Source organism: Ursus maritimus, unplaced genomic scaffold, assembly GCF_017311325.1.
Source record: "Ursus maritimus isolate PB19 unplaced genomic scaffold, ASM1731132v1 scaffold_2, whole genome shotgun sequence".
Taxonomy (NCBI): Eukaryota; Metazoa; Chordata; class Mammalia; order Carnivora; family Ursidae; genus Ursus; species Ursus maritimus.
The window spans coordinates 2953906-2975931 of NW_024424452.1; the positions used below are offsets into that span (position 1 = coordinate 2953906).

The 22026-nt window shown below is 45.4% G+C and overlaps 1 protein-coding gene across 1 annotated transcript in view; it reads left to right on the plus strand.

Annotated features, from left to right (window-relative positions):
• LOC121103724 (protein sidekick-1-like) overlaps nt 1-22026 on the plus strand; it is a 409695-nt gene that overhangs the window by 14485 nt on the left and 373184 nt on the right. The window contains exon 3 of the mRNA XM_040634718.1: nt 469-616. Within this exon, the coding sequence (XP_040490652.1) occupies nt 469-616 (148 nt within the window). The remainder of the gene's footprint in view (nt 1-468; nt 617-22026) is intronic.

A 22026-nucleotide genomic window follows, 5' to 3' on the forward strand; every position in this document is an offset into this window, starting at 1 on the left:
GTACTGGAACAAAGCCTGCTTGCCCCAAATTAAAAGAAACCGAACAGGGCAATGGCGGCTGCCTGGGTGACACCAGCGGGGGGGGGGGGGGGGGGGGGGGGGGGGGGGGGGTAACCGACAGTGCTTCGTTTCAGTCTCTGTGGTGGTAGGGTGCTTTCCCACAGGTTATTCCAATATTAAAATCAGTTGCAAACGTTTCATTTTAGTGTCGCAGAGACACAGAGACCATGAAGTTCTGCTGATTAATGCATTTCGTGGGCACTTTGGAGGCACATGGCTCTGCCTCATGCTCCCCTTCACCACCAGATCTGCACTCATCAGCATTACCGCTCAATCTCTCTTGTCTTATTGCTTAATTATAGCAACGTCGGTGACTTTGTGGTAATATATAGTTATTTCTATCTTTGACCCTCCCCCCCCCAAAAAAAGAGTTTTCTGGAACTTCAAGGGTCTGATTTTTCTCTGCAGATATGGGAAATTTCATGGATGCAGACCAGAGGAAAACGGTGTCTCAAGGACATGCAGCAGTTCTCAACTTACTGCCCATCCCCAGCTGCCCAAGACCACAAGTGACTTGGTTCAGAGAAGGGCACAAGATCATTCCCAGCAACAGAATGTAAGTTGCTCCAAACTTTAGAACACAATTCATTACACTTGTTGGCACCATTGGCATATTATTTAATGAATTTCACTGTATCAGTGAAGCCTTGAAAAGAATAATAACCTGGTCTGGGAGTCCTCCCCCAGTCCTTACTAAGCAGCTTTTTGGAAGACTTGGCTTGGAAGTGTTTAAGCAGTTTAAAGAAATCATCATGTGACATTACTGTTACTGTGAAAGCATCTGTTGTTACAGTCCGTTTTTTCCTTTCTTGAATGCACTTTTTGAGATGTCATTGTCATCCTTGAGTTGTGTTTAGCTCCAAGTACTAATTTAATGAGTTCTGGTATTTACTTATGGAGCTGTGGAGTTTTTTCCCTCCTTTTACTCAGCCATGTTTGATACTACTTTTTCTGACGATAAAACAGTAATTACTGCTTATTTCTCTTTATCCTTTTATCCTGCCGTGACAGTTTTATTTCCCTTCGTCTAATTAGTGGTTCGCCCATCTATTGCAGAAGGGTTGTTTTGTGATTAGTTAAGCATTATTTCAAGGTGTTCCTGCCTATCCCACATTCAAGGTATTTATCTAATGCCAAACAGATTTTCTTCATTTAGAGCCGTAAGTGATTAAAAAGAACATTTGGTATGTATTTCGTAACTGGACAATTTGCAATCAAATTTAAAGATAATATGTGAAATGTAAACACTTCAGAGATGTACATTTCTGAAAGAATCATGAAATACTTGTAAGCTTGGTCTAAAAGTCAAATACTCATGCTGTCAGATGGTTGCACTCATACAAAAATTCATGAGAAGAAAATGCTTTTGTTTTCTTCTGTTTTTCCAAAAAGGATATATATATAAAAGATAATTTGCTGAATAGGTTTTAAATTTAACTCCAAAAGTCACCGTGAGGTGTAAACTTGCTTTTTCCCCCATCCATGGGATCCCTTCTCTAAGCCAGGTGTCATGGCTCCTCTGCCCGGGCATCTGAACCTGCTTGACCTCAGACCATTCCTAATCTTATTTAACAAGCGTTTCTATTCTTGTTATTGGAACAGGAAAAATATTGTGGTGTATAAAGGCCATGTTTAAAAATTTTAGTAAAAATCCTAATCACCTTAGAAAATGGGATAACTGCTTTCCTTTTTTTAATAATAATTTTTTATGATGTTATGTTAGTCACTATACAGTATATCCTTAGTTTTTGATGTAGTGTTCCATGATTCATTATTTGCATATAACACCCAGTTCACCATGCGATACGTGCCCTCCTTACTACCCATCACAGGCCTATCCCAGTCCCCCACCCCGCTCCCCTCTGAAGCCCTCAGTCTTATCAAGAGTTGCTTGGGTGTCCACATTTATATTGATTCCAGTGATAACGAATGCCTCTTGAGGTCGGTGAAACAAAGAACAGGGATCAATTTTTCATTCTTTTAGAAGACTGTTAGGCTGAACAAAAGGCAGCTGAGGTAGACTCTTGTGAACTATTCTGGAAGGTTCTAGCATTGAGCGCAGTGTGGCCGGGCCAATTTGGGATGAATGCTAGGGAAGAGTGGGTGCTAGGGAGGGTGGGTAGATTGAACCAAGTTTCCTCTCCGCCATCAGAGCTTCTAATTAGTGTCAATGGGAGCACAGTCCGGCCTGGAAGGATTAGTATACCTCAGTAGTAAGCAGCTATATAGCAACTCCTTGTTCATTTGCGGTCTAGCCATATTCACGAGGCAGCGTTTATTCAAGAAGTATGAAAGGAGATAGAATGAAATATCAGCTCTTAATTTTATAAGCTTTTCTCTTTTACTTGCAGATTCTTGCTAAAGACTGTTTAATTCCTGGTGAGCTACTAAGATAAAGATGTTAAGTGGGCTTTAACTTAGTGTCCTATCAAACAAATGGTCTGCGAAGCTGTTGATAAATCTCCAATCTCAGTAGAATAATATGCCGGTGATCTTTTTTTTTAGGAGATGAGATGAGATGAGATGAGGCCGGTGATGGGTATTTCCACATTTGCAAGGCCTTTTGTTTCATATTTTCCACCTCATCATCACCCCCATATTTATTAAGTACCTGCCGTGCAAGACGTCATAAATCAGTGCGTGTGTGGTTTTCTTCATTAGTTTATACATCATTCAAAGATATATGGCTTTACACGTCTAAGAAAGTTTGACTTGGGAGAGCAGTTGGGAGGGCATTTCTGCATGGCCCCTGCCCAGACGTCTGGCAGACAAAAGTCAGATGGCATTGGATCTGTTCTGCACCACCAGAGGTGTCATTTAAACCCGAAAGGTTTGACTCAGAGTGTTGCTCATACTGAAACAGGTCAAGCTTCTGTAGCTGCCGTAAGCTGTTTAGCTGAGGTCAGTTCCCTGACACAGCTGGGGGATGGTCCTTGGCTACGGGGAGGAGGAGCCTCATCTCGCCAGCCCCACCTCCTTACTATATATTTTTTAAGGATTTTATTTATTTATTTGAGAGAGAGGGAGCTCAGGGTGGGGGGAAGGAGCAGAGGAAGAGGGACAAGCAGGCTCCGCCCTGACCCCGAGCCCCACGCGGGGCTTGATCTCAGGACCCTGAGATCATGACCTGAGCCGAAACCAACAGTCGGACATTTAATGACTGAGCCACCCAGGCATCACCCCCTTCCCCCCGTCCTCCACTGTGCCCTTCAGATTGTGAGCTTTTGGCTTACAGATCAATGATTTTTTTTTTTAATTTTCAAGGGAAACAATAATGCTAATGTTCCCTAACTTGAGAAGTTAGTTGAATAGCCTATTAATAATTTTAACAGCAGCTGTTATTTGTTGAGTACCTACTTTAAACACATCTTCCCTTCTCCTCACAGTTGCCTTCCGAAGGAGTAGAATTAGTCGTGCTTCTAGAGATCAGACTGAGCACTGGAGATGTTAACCAGCCCACCCAAGGACACGCAGCTGACCAGTGGCCTGGCGAGGGTTCCACCCCAGGCCTGTCTGGCTCTGAGTCTCCTGCTGTCTTCTGCCTCACACTAATTCTTCTTTTCACTTTATTTTGCTGAACCTTCTTGGTGCTTTTGATTTATTTTTCCATACACTTCTTATATTCCTATTTCTCCCTTTTTAGAACACCAGCCTTCAATTTGAAATACTACAGGTTGCCATGAGCCACAGGCACACACAGACACATGCGCCCAACATAGCCCTGAGTGGGCCTGCAAGGGTATTATTTATCCATCGTGTTGGATCTGTAAGTCCCTAACTCAGAAATTTTTGACAAAAGAGAAGGCAAACATGGTTTTGCAATTAAGGCATGGGCTTTATGAAATTCAGAGGCCTAGTGGGAGATGGGGTGGAAATGATGTCTGTATAGCACAGGGTGGGGGGCAGCAGGAAATAGAGGGCAGCTGCCCTGTGCAAAACCCAGCACCCTATCACTGGCAGCCTCTTTGTCCTTGAGCTACATACTTGTTGAAGGAGGAGGTTTAAATCGTGTAGCAAAAGGAGCAGCAAAAATAAGTAGCTGGAGTGAATGTCCCCGTGGTGGATGTGAGCTGCCTCACCTTCACATCAGAATGAGGCTAAACGAAACACTCACAAAGTTCTGACTGCGGTTTGGGCTTTCCCCCCATTCTTTCACTAAGTACTTATTGAGGGCATGCCACATACCAGGTCCTGTTCTGGGCACCGAATATGCAGCAGGAAACAAAAGAAAGTCCTTGTCCTCAGGAAGCCTGTCTCCAAGTGGAAGGAAACAGATGATGTGCCAGCTGGGATAATAGGAGAAAATAAAGCCCAGGACGGAGTGGGGAACGCAGGGGTCAGGTGGGTTGCTGTTTTAGATGTGGAATCAGAGAAGGCCTCTCCGATAATCACCTCTTTGAGCAGTGTCTTGGACAAATCAGGGGAGGAGGCCTGGTAAATCCATGAGAAGAGCACCTGAGGTAGGAGGGTGGCCTGTGCGTTGGAGGAGCAGCCAGGCTGGAGTGGGGAGAGGGCTGGAGCTGAGGTTCCTGAGCTGAGGTTCCTGAGCTGGCTGGGCCTGATTCCTGGGTGCCGGTGACTTAGCCGGGGTGAGTGATCCACTTCGGCATTGCTCTGAGGATCTTAGCAGAGCAGCAGCGTGAGCTCCCTTGTGATTCTTCGGTTAGGAATTCCGTGAAGAATGGACTATAGGGCAGCAGAATCCGAAACGAGGAGGCCCGTTAGCGGTTGGCTACAGTAGTTAGGTGACTCAGACTGAGCGGTTTGGTTTGGGGAGGGATGGTGTGAAGTATGAGATACTGATATATTCTGAAAGTAGAATGAATAGGATTTCCTGCCGGAGTAGATGGTGGGGTGTGAGAGAAGGAGAGAAGCCATGGAAAACTGTAGGAATTTTGGCCTTCACAACTGATAGGATGGACTTACCATTTCCTGAATGGGAAAGATGAATTGCAGGCAAAGCAAGTTCTGTCCGGGGGCGGGGGGGGGGGGTTGGTGTCTAAAATCTGTTTTGTACGTGTTTGAGACACATAGTAGATGGTCAAGAGGGTCCAGTCATGACATAGTTGTTTATATCAGATTCAAGGTCAGCAAAGAGGTCTAGGCTAAACTTGGGGATCATTAGTGTGTTCGTGATTTTTAAAGCTCTTTATTGTTCCGTATGAAATACCTAAGTCAGTGAGTGAAGCCCGAAGAGTTCCATCCTATCAGTTGAGACGTTCTTGGTCACAGAGGATGACTCTGGCTGAGCTAAAAGACTATGCACTGGAGAACTTAGAGAACTACAGAGCCAAGCCAGTAGAAGGACAGGGAGAGGGTGGGAATGGGGATGGGGGACGGGGGTGGGGGTACCAGGCCTGTGATCGAGGCCGAGGAGCAGGGAGCGAGTCAGCACTTTAATGGCTTCCCAAGGATGTGAGGTCCTACCTCCTGGAACTTGTGACCGTGTCAGGTAACAGGGCAGAGGGGGAGGAGGGCTGCAGAGGCAGGAGGGGATTCGTAAGCTGGGAAGCGGGACAAAGGAGGAAAGGCGAAGTCTTATGACTGGGGCAGTTGCATTCAGCGCCAGCACCCTCTGACTGGCCTGTGCCCGCCGCAGGCAGTGCTCAGTCTTCTCGCCTTCAGACATGAGCAGGTGAGAGTCACAACCCCACGTGGCATGTGTAGGTCGTCTCCTCCAGTAGTTTCAGTGTCCCCTGGGTATTGGCCATTGAAAACATCCTTGTTCTGAGAACTCTGTCTTGCGTAGCAGATATGCACTCCTGGAATGGCTGAGTGGGTACATGAAGAAATGTGAAGAAAAGTCATGTAGTGTTTGTAAACTTCCTCACCAAAAAGGCGGGGGTGGGGGGTGGGAGCATAACAAACCTCGAGAAAAAATGCTATTTGATGAAGGAGAAATATATCTTAGGAAAGGCAAACAATACTTTGAAAGAAATGAGAATAAGTTATACTCAGAATTTTTGAATAGGTAATTATAGTTTTTATTTATCTAAGAAGATGAAAAAAATGCGTGTTTATTTTTCTGATTTACTGAATCCAAACAGTTAGTTTGCTATCTTTGCATATCAGAGATGAGGATAGCCTTGCCTTATAAATATTGCCTAATTTGATAATAAAATTGTTCCATGTTATTTTGGTTTTGATATATGTGCTTTGTTTCCTTTTATTTCTCAGAATGTGAAATGTGAATGTTGATGTCGTGCAATATTTCTCTCACCTCCAGGAGGTAATTTATGTCGGCAGTTACCAGATTAGGACGCAAAAACTTGTTTTGTGCCGTGCCATTCTCTTGCTTAATTGCACGTTCTTGTGCTCAGACTGCATGCGGCAGCCTACCTGATGGGAATGTGGAAGCACGGGGTACTTGCGTGTGTTTTCTGGGGAATGCGAAGTTTATAGATTAAATATTTCAACCTCCAGTCAGCTTTTTGCAGGATGATTTGCCAGGAAAGATGTGAATTGTGAAGTATGGGCAGTAAACAGCATCCCAGGCGACGTGGAAACAGCCTGACTCGTAATTGTCCATGCTTAAATACTTGAATGTCCATTAACTTATTACCATTTCATTTCAATCGCTTCAAGAAAGATTTGTTTAAATTAGCACTTGTAGTGGAAGTCACAACTTAATGCTTGAATGAAGTAGATCTGGTTGTAATAATATTTTTATAGTTAACCGGGCTTTCAAAATAATATGCTTTTAAAAATTTTATATTATATTTTATAGGCATTTTGTGAATGTTTATAGAGTATGTCTATACATGCGAATTGAGCCATATTTGGCATAAGTGAAAAAGACTAGATGTGGGCTCCAGACCTGCTTCCATCATTAATTCTGACCTTGGGCAAATTACTTACTCTGCTTTGCTTCCATTTTCTCATGTCAAAATGGGGAAGGTGTGCTAAATGACCACTGAAGTCCTTTCTGGTGTTCACATTCAGCGATGCTCGCGGAAGGGCAGGCCAGCTCTGCCTCTCCCTCTCTGTCTTCCTTCATGCATTCAATAGATATTTATTGAGCACTAATTTTGGGCCAGGCACTGTTCTAGCTGCCAGGGGCGGAAAGGGGAATGAGGCATTGAAGGTCCTGCCATCAGTGAGCTACGGCCTCATGTGGAAACAGGTTAATAAGCAGGATACTCTCAGGGGAGGACAAGCACCGTGAGGGAATGAACAGGGACGGGAGAGCTCAGTTGGGAGGGGAGGAGCTGGCCCCTGCTCTACACTGGGAGGCCCAGGACAGCTTCTCTGGGCAGGCGACATTTTAACAACCACATTACTCTGAGTTATAATTTACGTACAACACGAACAGATTTTCAGCACACAAACTGATGAATTCTAGCAAATATGTGACAAATGTCAGCCCCTTCCCAGTCAAGTACCCTGGTGCAGTTAGTACTCAAATGCCCCCTTACCCCAGCCCTCCCCCCAATCTAATTTTTATTACTGTAGGATAGTTTGTCTATTCCAGAATTTCTTATAAATAGGATCAAAGAATATGAAATCTTTTATGCCTGGCTTATTTCATTCAAGATAATTTCTGTGATATTCTCAAGGTGATGTGTAGTGAGAGTAATTATTAATATTTCTGAGTGTCGGCATTGTTTTAAGTGTTTTCCATGTAATGATTCATGAGATCCTCCCAGCAGCCCAGTGAGTCGTTCCGTTATTATCCCCGCTTTACAGATGGGAGCTAAGGTGGGGCGAGGGCAGCAGCTGGTCAGTGTCATAGCCCACACTTCCCCTGCCGTGCTGACTGCTTTCTCAGCTTCTGTCGGCAGGGCAAGGAGCCGGCCCTGCACGGAGCTGGAGGACAAGTGTTCTTGGCAGAGGGGCAAATACTTGCAAACCTGGGAAAGGGCTGCTTGTATTTGCCCAGCAGGAGGGGCTGTTGTGCAGTTAGGGCATCGAAAAGAGGCAGAGAAAGTGCACAGGGCGGAGGCTGGGAGGGACACAGGACCTGGAGGCATCAGAGTCTGCAAAGCAATCTGGACTTATTCCCTATACAGTAGGAAGTCTTTGTGGGAGTTTGTGGTTATTTTTAGAAAATGTTTTGAGATTGTGGTAAAATCATGTCACATAAAATTTACCATCTTAACCGTGGTTCAGTATACAGTTCAGTGGCATTAAGTGATTCCCATTGCCGGGCAGCCGTCCCCACCGTCCATGTCCAGAATCCTTTCTTTTCGCACACTGAAGCTTTGTCCCTGCTAAGTAATAATTCCCCACTGGGCCCTCCCTGCCCTGGCACCCACCCCTCTGCTTTCTGTCCCTGATTTTGACTCTTCCAGGGTCCCTCATACAAGTGGAATCATGCAGTATTTGTCCTTTTTCCTCATTTTTAATTAAACTTTGTATTTTGAGTTGATTGAGTATTCAGATAGAGTTGTAAGAAATAGTACAGGGAGAGTCCATATACCCTTTAACCAGTTTCCCCAAATGGCGAGATCTTGCCACACTGTCGCATCATATCACAGCCAGGATATTGACATTGATACAGTCAAAACACAATGCATTCCCATCCCCAGAGGGTCCCTCCGATCCCGTTTATAGCCACGCCCCTTTCCTCCAGCCCTCACACCCACCCTAACCCCTGGAAATCACTGATCTGGTCTGTATTTCTGTAACTGCATCACTTAGAGAATGTTACGTAAATGGAATCATGCCGTCTGTTTTAGGGTTGGCTTTCTTCGCTCGTCGCTCGTCGTAGTTCTCTGATTCAGTCAGGTCATCGCCTGTGTTGGTGGTTGGCTTCTTCTCACTGTGTAGTGTTCCATGGTATGGACGTACCACAGCCTGTGTAGCCGGTGGTGAAGGACATTTCGGTTGTATCCAGTTTTCCACCATTGTGAATAAAGCTGCTATAAACATTTGTGGACAGGTTTTTGTGTAAACAGAAGTCTTTGTTTTTCTGGGATAAACGCCCGGGAATGCAGGTGCTGGGCAACATGGTAATCGCGTGTTAGTTTTTGTAAGGAAACGCCCAGCTCTTTTCCAGGGTGGTTGTACCGTGTTATACTCCCTCCAGCAGCGTCTGAGCGATCCGTTTCTCAGCCTCATCCCTCGCGCTGCCTGCTCACACTGTCTTTTATTTCAGCCATCCTGATAGGTGTGTAATTACAACTGAGGGTGTTTTTAATTTGCATTTCCCTAATGGCTAAGGATGTTGAATATGGTTTAATGTGTTGATTTTAAAAGGAACCAAATAGGAAAAAACTAAACTTCTTGAAGTGAAAAATATAATTATTTATCTAAAAAGTCAATTGAATCAGTGAAAGAACAGACAATATGCAGCTAAAGTGGAAAATATTGTCCTGGTGGGTATGAGGAAGAAAACTCAGAACAAAGCACGGAGATAAAAAAGATGGAAAATATGGAATACAGGCTAGGAGATAAAGAGGATAGAATAATCACTTGAGCTCTAAGAAGAGGAAGAATGGAGAGAATGGGTGGAGATAATGTTCAGAGATAATTGTCTTAGTATTTCCTAAAATGATGGATCCTCAGAGTCAAAAGGCAGAGTAAGCTCCAAGTAGGATAAATGAAAATATATCCAAATCTAGCCGTACTGTAGTGTCACCATCGAACTTCAAAGACAAAGAAGAAATCCTAACAGCAGCCATACGTGTAATTCAGGTTGCCTCAAAGGCATAGCAATTCGATCTCTGTGGATGGCGATGGTAGAGAAGATAATGGGCTAATAGCTCCAAAATTCCAAGGCGTGTAACTGTGTTCATGGAGTCCCCTATCCTGCTAAACTCGTGTCCAAACTGAGGGAGACGTGAGGGTACTTTCAGACAAGACTGGGAACTTATTTTTCTGAGCGCTCCACTGAGAGACCCACCCACAGTGGGCTCGAGGAGATAGGACACTGAGTCTAGAAAGGAAGTAGGAGGTTAGGAATGTTGGTCTTCATTTGATTTTTTTTTTTTTTAGTTAGGAAATGTTTAGTAATTGCAGTTTTACTATGTTTAAATAAAAGATGAGGAAGGGGAGAGCAAATGGACATAGTTCGTGGGCATATTTTTACTGGGAATGGCTGCAGAGAAAGGGCTAGTGTCCACATGGAGTACCTGAGATCAAGGGGGTGGTTTTTCTCTTAAGGTGGGAAATACCAGAGAATATTTGTCTGCTAGCAGAAGAAGTTCTTCATGAGAAAGGGAGAATGTGAAGAGTCAGGGAGCGTGAGTATAGCTAGAGGAGCAAAATCCAGAGAGGGTGAGAGGCCAGGTGGCCTGGGCATGCACAGACGCAGCGTGGGAGGGAGGGCCTGGCATGGTGGGGTCCGCAGGCTCACACCTGTACACGGGGCCCTTCAGCAAGGAGCCTTTGAGGGAGGCAAGGACAACTCCCACTGTAACAACGGAAGCCTAATGGGGATGTTGACGCGTGTTGTGTGCAGATATTCGTGTGGGAAATTGAGGGCTTGTAGATTTTCCTTTCCTCTGTGGATATTGAGAGGAAATATAAGTTTAGAGTGGAGTGTGGTGCAAGATGAGACGGGAGGGGGTTTAATCATCTGGGAGTCAAAGCAAGTGGAGAAACACGTGGGGCACTGGGGGCCATTTGAGTGCACATGCATGGTTGCGGTTTATGGTGATGGAGATCTTCCGGAAGCTTGACAAGTACTGATGCAGTTGGAGGGAAGACAGCTGATTGGATTCGGGGAAGGTGAAGTTAGTCTGTCACATGGGAGTGAAAAACTAGGATGTCAAGTGTGTTTGCAAGGAGGCGATGGCTCTCAGTTGACTCCCAGTCATCTGAGGGAGGAAGTGAGGGGTGGTCATACATGGCAGGGAGTCAGAAGACTGCAGGAGTCCCTGAAGTAGAGGAATGACTGAGTAGGGAAATGAGGGGAAGTGCTGCATTGGGCCCCACAGAGCCTCTCATCCCCACCTTGGCCACTCCCAGTCGGTAGGTGTGTTCTCCCATTGGAAGGGAGAGAGTGGGTGTTGCAACGCAGAATGGTGGTCCAAGTTAAATTTTTGTAGGGTGAACTTTGACCCTTAGGGAATCTGAGAATCGTGTATGTGAGGGAGAGGGAGCGGACCAGCAGAGAAGTTTGCCACACCACCCGAGCTGGACTGTCTAGTGACACGTGGCTTCAGGCAGGCTCTCTGAAGTCATCCTGTGAGTCAAGCACAACTGCAAAGCTGAGACCAGTGGGGTCCCACCCTCCTTTGTGCTCTGTCCTCTCTCCCTTCTCCCTGCTTTCCAGTGACCTCACCCACCTGGAGCAGGCCCACAGAGAAGTGGCTGGGAAGACTGTTCCCCAGGACAGCTGGGATATGATGTGAGGGATTTGAGATTGAGACTAAAGAATGTAACTTTTTTCATAGGGGTTGGCAAGGCTGGGAGGGTGACCCTGCGTGTGGGGCTGAGATGGCACGGGAGACAGTATCAGCAGAGGTGAGAGGGTTAGTCACCAAGGTCACAGCAGGGGTGCTCAGCCACCTGGGGTGACAGCAGGAGGAGGAGACCTAGTGATGTAGTTTTGACTAGTGTTGTTGTTGGGGTCTGGATCCAAAGGCCAAGGAAAGAATTCTTGAGATGTCTTTGATGCAAAAAAGTGATTTTATTAAAGCACGGGGACAAGACCCATGGGCAGAAAGAGCTGCTGCCCTAGGGTTATGAGGAATGGCCGATTATATATTTGGGGGTTGGGGAAGGTAGGGAAAAAGGGAGGTGTCCAAAGCGACTTTGCTATGCTAAAGAAGACTTTTTTTTTTTTTTTTTTAAGATTTTATTCATTTATTTGACAGAGAGAGCGAGCGGTCACACATGCAGCAGGGAGGGGCAGAGGTAGAAGGAGAAGCAGCACCCTTAAAGAAGACTCTTGGGATACTGGAGGCCTTGCTGTTGTCAAGCTGAGGTTCTTTTTCCCTCTAGCAAAGTATTCACATTAAGACAGTTGGGAGTTCGCTGGAGGAATGCTCTGCCTATCTCAAGTGTTTGTCAAACGGCTGCAGGTTATAAGGACATTTAATTTTGTCTTTCTTTCTTTCTGCCTTTGTTTCCCACATCACTAGGGAGATGCAGAGCTGGGAGATTCCTTCTTCCTCAGATGGTGGGAGTAAGTCGAAGCACAGTAGGGGCGCCCAGAGAGTAAAGGGTGTTCTGACTCCGTCACTGGGCTGCAGCGGAGCTGGGGCTTGGAAGGAGAGGCAATGGCTTGGTGGTGCCCACTGATGGCTCTGGCTCTGGGTAGACTGGGCTCTGGGAAGCCCTTCTGGGTGGTTCCTCCAACATAAGGCACTTTGGAATCCCAATGCTATAGACAGAAAATTTGTGTCTCCCTCAGTTCCCCCAGTTCATTTGTTGAAATCCTAATCCCCAGTGTGATGGTATTAGGAGGTGGGGCCTTTGAAAGGTGCTTGGGTCATGAGGGTGAAGCCCTCAGGGCAGAGACCTTCGAGAGCTCCCTCCCCACTGTGCCACTCAGGGACTCGGCCAGAAGCTGGCCGCAAACAAGGAAGAGGCTCACTCCAGGCACCCAATCCGTCAGTGCCTTGAGCTTGGACCTCCAGCCTCTAGAACTATGAGAGAAATGTTTCTTGTGTATGAGCTGCCCCACCTGTGGTACTTAGAGCAGCCAACCTGTGGTACTTAGAGCAGCCAAAGGATGAAGCCCTAGGAAGTGTCTATCCTGCGACAGATCACATAACCTCCCAGTGCCTCTCTTGTACTTGGGAGCCGGGAAATTGGTCTCTTTCTCCTGAGTTGTCCTGAGATTTAACAAGAAATAATGAATGAGAAGTAATTTACTAACTAATGTTTGAGGAAGTGAAAGATGGTACGTGTCACTCCCCCCCCCCCCATTATGTCCTCATGCTTCCTTAAAGATGTCCTGTGTAGATGTGGCTCTGTGTGTGGCTGTGTGTGTAGATGTCTGGGGACCTAGTGCTAGCTGGGAGGGAGGGACCCAAGGGTAGAGAATGTGCTGGGGCCGTGGGTACCACTCTGCCCCAGTCGGCCTCCCCTCCTGTACATGTCCTACGGGCTTTCCCAAATGCTGGTTTCTGACGTCTAGGAAGTTCCTATTGTTGTTCTGATCACATCCGGGAGGAGTCCCATTGTCTGAGCTGATACGTTTGCAGGCAGATCACTGTCTGTAGACATAGGGAAGAGAAGAAATGGGAAGCACAGCATTGCTTCAGTGAATGGCCTACAGAATGCTGACTAAGTTTCCACCTTCCAGTGCTTCAAGCCAGACCTCACTGTGCACAGTGGAAGGAGAGTCAGGATTACCTGAGAAGTTCATGTTTCCTTTTAGCCTGTTAGGCGTTTTGACACTATTGGATGAAAGGTTGCCCTTAAACACCATTCGATCAGGTTCTGGGCTATGGCTGGTGGTAGCCGAGGCTGCCGATGGGGCCTGTGTGATCACAGGACGCAGATGCACTTGAAGGTTGTTAAAGTGTCTTCTGTGTCGTAAGGTTTGTTGGGCATGTGTGGGCAGCTTATACCATCCTACTGCTTTGGGATAAGGCTACATCACAGCCAGAGAACCATTCCTGAGCAAAGTGAATAGCCGAAGGGCAGGGGTGGGGAGCTTACAATTACTTGGTTCCGTTTGAGTTGGCAGTGTAGTGTTTAATGACAAGACTTTAATATTCTATGTACCAATTTTTCATTTGAAAATAAAATACCACTTCATTTTACATGAGCAGATCTAGTGACAATAATGCATTTCTTTACAAATATTAGCCTATTATACATCTCAAGTCAGTTGCACATAATTGCATTTCACCAACTCTACATAATACTTTAATTAAAACTAGGATAATTAAAATACAGTTTTAATGAACAATAAATTCTGAAGTTGCCAAGCCTGGAATGTGTTGTGTGAATCATACCTTGCTTTCTTTTTAGCTCTTAAATCGGTATTCACATTACATTTTGCAATGGCAACGGTCTGAACAAGAAGCCTTCTTTAAATGCCTCTAATAAATAATATATTTCTTTGTGGCTGTCATATATCTGTCTGCCCCCCTTGCATACAGTTGGTTGTTTGCTGCTACTTATAAACCCTGGGAGCAAGGAAAAGCTTTTCTTTATGTCCCCCCCGCCCCATTTTATTGAGATATAATTAACATATAGCGTTGTATTAGTTTTAGGTGAACAGTGTAATGATTTAGTGTATGTAAGTATTGCAAAATGATCACCACAATAAATCTAGTTAACATCCATCACCACACAGAATTACTTTTTTCTTCTGCTAAAACCTCTAAGATTTACTCTCTTGGCAACTTTCAAATATGCAATACGTTTTTGTTTGTTTGTTTGTTTTTTGAGAGAGAGAGAAACCGTGAGTGGGGGTGGGGGAGAGGGAAGAGACGATCTCAAGCAGACTCCATGCTTAGCACGGAGCCTGATGTGGGGCTCGAACTCACAGCCCTGACTGGGATCATGACCCGGGCCGAAATTAAGAGTTGAAAGCTCGACCAACCAAACTACCCGGGTACCTCTGCAGTACGGTATTCTTAACTACACCACCACGTACGTTATATACTCAGAACTTACTTACCTTACAACTGGAAGCTTATACATTTTGACTCCCTTCACCCCTTTTCCCCCTGCCCCCACCTTTGACAACCACCAATCTGTTTTCTTTCTATGAATTCAGTTTTCTTAGATCGCATGTATAAGTGAGATCATACCGTGCCTTTTTCTGTCTCAGTGTTCATCCATGTTGTCACAAGTGACAGGACTTCTTTCTTTATTAAGGTTGAATGATACTCCATCACATATGCATATGTATTGTGTGTGTGTGTGTGTGTGTGTGCGCGTTTGTGTGAGAGTGAGTACACACCACATCTTCTTCATCCATTCAACTGTCTGTGGACACTTAGGCTGTTTCCATGTCTTGGCCTTTGTGAATGCTGCTGCAGTGAACAGGGCTGCACACATCTCTTTGAGAAAGTGATTTCATTTCCTTCAGACGTACACCCTGCAGTGGAATTGCTGGATTGCACACTAGTTCTACTTTTCAGTTTTGGAAAACCTCCCGACCACCTTCCATAGAGGCTGTGCCAGTTTCCGTTCCCACCAGCAGCGCACAAGGGTTCCCTTTCTCCACCTCCTCTCCAACACCTGTTACCTCTTGTCCTTTGATAATACCCTCCTAACAGGTGTGAGGTGAGATCTCGTGGTTTTGATTTGCATTTCCCTGATGATCAGTGATGTTGAGCACCCCTTCATGTAACTGTTGGCCATTTGAGTATCTTCCTTGGAAAAATGTGTACTCAGCTCCTTTGCCTGTTTTTAATTGGATTGTTTCTTTGTTTTTGAAGGTTCGGCCACTTAGCACAGTGCCTGGCCATCCCTAATAGTGAATGTTTATTAGGTGAATGGAGAAGTATTTCCTGAAAGAATAAATAGTAGTCCTTGGCTCATTCTGGGGAGATAGTGTGGGACAGTGTACATTAAATTAAGACTCAGAAAACTAGGGTCCCAGTCTCAGCTCCATCATTTAGGAGCTGTGTGACCTTGGACAAATCTTTTATTCCCAACAAAGGTAATATAGTGGAACCTCTCAAAGGGAGAGGGTAGTAGCTACCCTATCAAGCTCTTGGAATTACTATAAGGATCATGTATTTGTTGGGTAATATTACAGATGTGAAAACACTTTCTAACCTGTAAATGTAATGTAGTGCTATTGTTTTTTTTATCATTTCCACCTCTGCTCCGTATATTCTCCATACACATAAACATGCATTAGTATTAAAATCCACTATTTATCAACTCATCTGGAACTGTGGATTTTTAGGTCGTTTTCATCATGAATCTTTAGTCCTCAGTCAAGTGGTACCTGGTGGTCCAGAATGCAAGGAGTTCTGCCCCCTCAGCTTCCCCCGGTTATAATGTCCTTGGGAGAGACAAGCCGGGCTCCATATTGGCTGGGTAATTAGGGAAGCCTTGCTGCCTGTGCCTCTAATGTATAGCTCATCACACAGTCAAGTGTAAGTGACTTTTATTAGCTTCTCTTTTGGATTAGCTTCCCAGTGCCACTGTTACTCTCTCCCGGATACAGGCCACTTCCTCAATCACTGGTCTGTTCATTTAACAAGTTCGCAATTGCCCTGGTCTCTCCCATGAAAGTTACTCCTGAAGCATCAAATTCCTTAGGAAGGAAATAAGTTTTGGACTCTGGCCAAGGGGGTACTGCTACAGTTCCTAAATCAAGAAGACTTTGTAACACTGTTTCATTTCTAATCCAGACGCAGGGCTTGGTCCCTACGGGCAGCTTCTGGTGATGCTCCAGGATGCATATCTTCTTGTATATCCATGGAGAGCCAGTGGTCAGAGTGCAGTTCAACTTATATGGGCACTTGGGGGGCTCTATGTCATGGCAAGCCAGGTCTCGTCTGGTCTTGCCCCAAAGTCCTTAGGCAGAAATCTTGGCTACCAAAGTGAAGTTCTGTCACACAACAGAGGAAGGAAAGGAGCGCTAGGAAGGTAGGGATGTGGTTAGAGCTCAGGGAAAGTCACATGCTGTGTGTGCACTTTGGGCTGGGACCGAGAGGAGGCTGTGACATGCAGAGATTGAGGCTCTGGGGGTACAGGGAGGGTCAAGAAAGGCAAACAGATGAGTGGTGGGCCAGCTCAACTTGGCAGGAGATGCTGTTACACTTGGCAACCTGTGTCCACAGGTAGGAAGAGAAGCATTTCCGGGGATGGGCCGGGGTGGGGGCAGGGGTACAGTGCAGCCTGCAGAGTCCTTGAGATCGTGTTTTTGAAGGGGATCAAGGCACATGAACTGCGAGTTGAAGACCCCACACACATGGAGATTGGGTGAGGAACAGGATAGGCTTAGAAAGCACATGGCATTGAAAGTAGGAAGGGCAGACTGTGAGAACCAGCCGTATTCGTTAACCATTTTCCGATTCTGGGCAGACCTAACTTAGTAATTGAGGGGCTCAGCTTCGTCACATGGGACGTGGGGTGAAAGCAATCCTGTGGCTCTCCGATGTGAAGCACATTGCTGATTTGTCGGCCGGGGCTCTGATGCGCCGTGGAAGGAGACGGCCGGCTGTAGGATGAAGTTCCTAGCAGTGGGGGAAGTGATGTGCAGCCAGTGCAGATGCTGTGGAGGGCCGTGCCTTTCCTCGTCTTTCCGCAAGACTGCTCTAAATCTTCATGGCATTCGAGTAAAGGAAGCAGAGGAAGTCTTAGCACACCAATTTTGTGGATGACTGCATGGGGGAAGAGAGTGGCTGTGTGATTTAAGGTCAAATACTATGTTAGTGAGAGAGCCGGGGATGGAGTTCAGCACCTGAATGATGCCTTTCTGGTCATTTCTGTGAATGTGTATGACAGAGTTGACCTCAGCTTGCCCATGTGGGGTTTGGTATGGCAAAAGGGGTCCTGTGCTGGGCATTTGGCACCCCGTCTTCAGCCCCATGATGCCGCATGTAGTCTGGTGCCTGGTGGCAAGCCTGCAGCTTCTGTAGGCTCCTTTTCTTCCTCTGTAAAATACAGGCGATAATAAACTGGCCTGCCCACCTCACAGCACTTTTATTTTTGTTTGTGATCATCAAATATGGTAACTGAAGAGCCTATTGTGAGTTACACAGTGTCCTGTCTGCGTGACCTGGACTCATTTTCTCACGAGGGCTCGTTCCTCGCTGTAATCAGATCTGACCAAAGCCTAGTTAGATCGAATTGCTCAAGCATTTGCATCCAGAGGACAGTCCCTAATGTCAAAGCTGTCACTCATCCACTTGGTCTGTCCACCAGTCAGCAGGTATGAGGCTCTGGGGATAAAGAAATCAATAACACAGTCCTGGCTCTGAAGGTCTCACAATCTAGTGAGGGGATTGTAGCTACTTCATAGTTCAGCCTGCATCGCCTCTTTGTTTTCTTAAATATAGCTTTATTGAGCTGTAATTCACCTCTCATAAATTCTTTTTAAAGAATATACCGTTTTAAAGTGTATAATTCAGTGGTCTTTAGTATATTCAGAGTTGTGCAATCATCTCCACTCTCTAACAGAGCATTTCCACCACCCCAGGAGAGAATGCCAGACCCCCTAGCAGTCCCACCCCCTCCCCTCTCCCCAGGCCCTGGCCGTGGCCAGTCTACTTTCTCTCCCTGTGCATTTGTCTGTTCTGGACATTTCGTATAAAAGGAGTCATACACTGTATGGCCTTCTGATACTTCGTGGTCCTTATTCAATGGATTTTTTTTTCCTTTTTTTTCCCCCCTCTCTTACTGATCATCATTAAATATTTCAGTGGGTCCTTTTTTGGTACCTTTCCTGAGCTAAATTCTACCTGGGTAAAGAAAAGATGTCCTTCATTTCTTTAACAAACATTTGTCCAATGTCTCCTTTGTGTTGGGCACTCTGGCAGGCACTTATATCACACAGGTCCCTGTTCTCACGGGATTTACAGGAGGAAGGGGAAGCGGACAAAAAAGTGGGCAAATGAACAAACACATAAGCAGAATCAGGTGATGAGGAAAGCCTATCCAGGATATAATATTTAGAACAAAGTTTAAAAAAAAGAAAAGAAGCCAGCAATGTGAAGAAACGGGCCTGAACATTCTGGGTACGGCATTGCCAAGAAACTGAAGTGGGCAAGAGCCCAGTCGGGGTGTAAGACCTGAAAGGAAGCTGGCATGGTCATCGTGCTATGGGAGGGGAAGGTAGTCCCAGATGGGGTCAGCAAGGCCTGGTTATGCATGCATGGATGGCAAAGGGTTGGGGTTTTATTTTTTAAATTAGTTTTTAGAAGATTTTTATTTATTTATTTGAGAGAGAGAGTGTGAGAGAGCACAAGAGGGGTAAAGGGCAGAGGGAGAACCAGACTCCCTGCCGAGCAGGGATCCCGATGTGAGGCTCGATCCCGGGACTCCAGGATCATGACCTGAGCTGAAGGCAGATGCTTAACTGACTGAGCCACCCAGGTGCCCCAAAGGGTTGGGGTTTTATTCTAAGTGTGGTGGAAAGCCATGGGGGATGCCGTGATCTGATTTGCTTTCAGAAAATCTGGCTGCTTTGTGAAGAATGGATGGTAAGGGGCAAGAGTAGAACCAGAATACTTAGGAAGTTCTTGCAAATATCCTGCAAGATAAGATGGGAAAGGGGAAATGGGGAAAAGTGGACAAATTGAATAGGTTAAAGCAGAATCAGTAGTTATAGTATGAATAATAACAAAATAAACATAACTAAAAAGTAGAATCAATAGGACTCACAGACAGAGTGGGTGTATAGAGGAGTCAGGCTTCTTATTTCTGATTTGAGTCCTTGGGTAGATAGCTACTGAAATAATGACGACTGGGTAAGGGTGGGCTTGGGGCATGTTTAGTTTGAGATGCTTGTGACACACCTCGGCGGAGAGATCAGTGAGACACTTGGGTGTACACGAGTCTGGAGCTCCAGCGGGGATCTGGGCTGGGGACAGGAACTCGGGAGCCATCCCCATGCGGAGAGTGAATGTGTACAAGAGTGGATGAGCCTTTCTAGGGAGACAGAGAAGAAGTGAAGCAAGCTGAGGAACACCAGCATTTAGTGAAAGATCAAGAAATAAGGTGCCCATGAGAAGAAAGAGACAGCTGGAAAGGGAGGGACTAGCAGGAGCGCTGCATGTCGTGGAATCGCCAAGAGAATGTTTCACTCGATTCCAGGCCCACGTGGTCTTGAAGTCTAGTAGAAACCAAGGAAGAGGAAGAAGAGATCAGCTCTGCACAGGAGGGAGAGGTAGTGACGAAGAGCCAGGGGAAAGCCCTTTGTTCTGTAGCTTTCACCACCTTTTTGGTAAAGCCCGCACAGAAAGGACTCAGCTGTGCCACGTGGCTGGGAGAGGGTCCAGTTTCAGTCTCTGCTGCAGCCACAGATTAGGAGGCCCTCTGGAAAAAATGTGTTGTGGACAGATTAGAAAGTTTGGGATTAAGCAGCCATAACGCTAGTTCATGCTTCACCCAGGATGATTTTTCTTCGTGTTTTTGTGCTTGGTCTTTATCACTGCTGACGGAATTGCACTGTTTTACCTTGGAAGGTTATAAATGGGGCGGAATCCTTAGGACTCATTCATCTTTGAGAGCATGAACCTTTCCTTCTTCAGTCTAGATGTGCCTGTTCATTATTAGACAAGGTAAATCACTATATCCAAGAGCTAAATCTTGTCCTTCAGTCATATGTGCAATGTGCATACGTTACCTTTATAATCAGAGCCTGTCGTTGAACGCATGAAGCGGTTCTGTGAAAGGCCTATGCTGAGTAGTTTCGGGTATTTAGAAATTACCTACACGAAGTCTACCTGTGCTCACAGTCATTTTCACACGTGCCTTTCGTTCAGTCAAATCATGGCTAAACCATTAGTGCCTACTGCGAAGATCCAGATTACCATTTACCTATGCTTTGTTGAGCTTAATATTCTGTCTGAAACCTGTGTCATGCCAAGTTCTTTGAATAACTAATTTACTGTCAATAATTTTATTAACCTTTTCTTATTCTCAAACTTGATATGGACAAAGAAATCATAATATGGCTTGAAGCTGTTATCTGTGGGTTAATATTCTTAAACTACATTCAAAATTAAGAATTTTGTCTATGGAAATGAATGTGCAGCAGTACTTGTGTTCATTAAAGTTGGAGAGAGGGGAGGAGCTGGCAGCCCACCGCCGGCTTATCTCCTCCGGTCCTTAGTTGTGAGTGCGATGTCTGGCTCTTCAGTGCCTGGCTCTCATATAAAACACTCCGTATGCATTGAAATACATTGTAAATGCCCTGGATAAAATTTATTCATTTCTTTGATCTAATAATGAAATAAGGAATTGTGGCAATCATGGAATTTTTGAAAAGCATCTAATGATTAAGACAGAAAAATACTGTTTCTAAATATTTACTGGAAGGTGCCCTGGTCTTAGCATTTCCTATGATCTTGCTGTTCTTCTTAGTATCTTTAAGGAGGATAGTACATACAGCTTGCAAAGAAGCAACACAAAGTGGTGGCTGAGAGTGAACTCTGAAATCAGACCGTTTGAGTTCAAACCCTGATTCTGCCCTTTCATAGTTGTGTGACCTTGGGCAAGTTGCTCAACGTCTCTGTTACCCTAGTTTCGTCTTCTGTGATGCTGGTATCCTAATAATATTTGTCTCATCAGAGGGAAAGATCACCTGCGTAGCACCTGTGACATTAGAGGGCCTGACCAGCACCTGGATCATAGAAGGGCATCGTAACTGTTCATAGTTGCTGTTACTCTCATTGTTATTTTTACGAATTTGAATGTTTCAAAAAGAGGAAGAGGCAATGGTTGTGTCATTCTCTCGGTGTTCTCTTTAAGTAAATCTTGCAAAGCAAAATTGCACTTTGTATTTCTGATTACTGTCATCCTATCTGGAGGCGTGAAAATTATTTCCTTAATCCTTTATATGGACGGAAGTCCAAGTTCTCAATAGCCATGGGTAAGATGGAGGTAATGGGGCAGTAATGAAATAGGTCTTATGGGGTGGCTTGTAATTAAGTTGTGCAGATTTTGAAGCTATGATGAGAACATATCCCAGTGCTCTTCGGGGACACATCCTCTTTGGTAACAGGAAGCAGAGGACTGTTTCTCTATGGGAGACCTGGAGTAGGGTCTCTTCCTCCTACTCCCTTCTATGCCTTGTGCTTCAGTCCCAAAAGGAACAAGCCATTTGTCTATTTCAAGACCCTATTTAACAAGGTGGAGAAGGTTCTAGGAGTCACACAGTGCCAGCAAGGGCCGCTATAGGGCCTCAGAAACTCAGAGATCTCGGGGTCTCTGGGGAGTGGCTGGTTTCTTGAGAGCACAAGTGTTTAGGTTTCTGTGTCCTCGAAACGTGTCTCCCGAGTGTAGAGTACTATTTGCATACACACACATACGGATCTGTACCTACTTGCATACATGCGTACACACACACGTATATCTGCACGCACATGTAACTCTATCAGTGTGTGTGAGTGCACGTATGCACACATTGTGTCTACACACAAACATGTC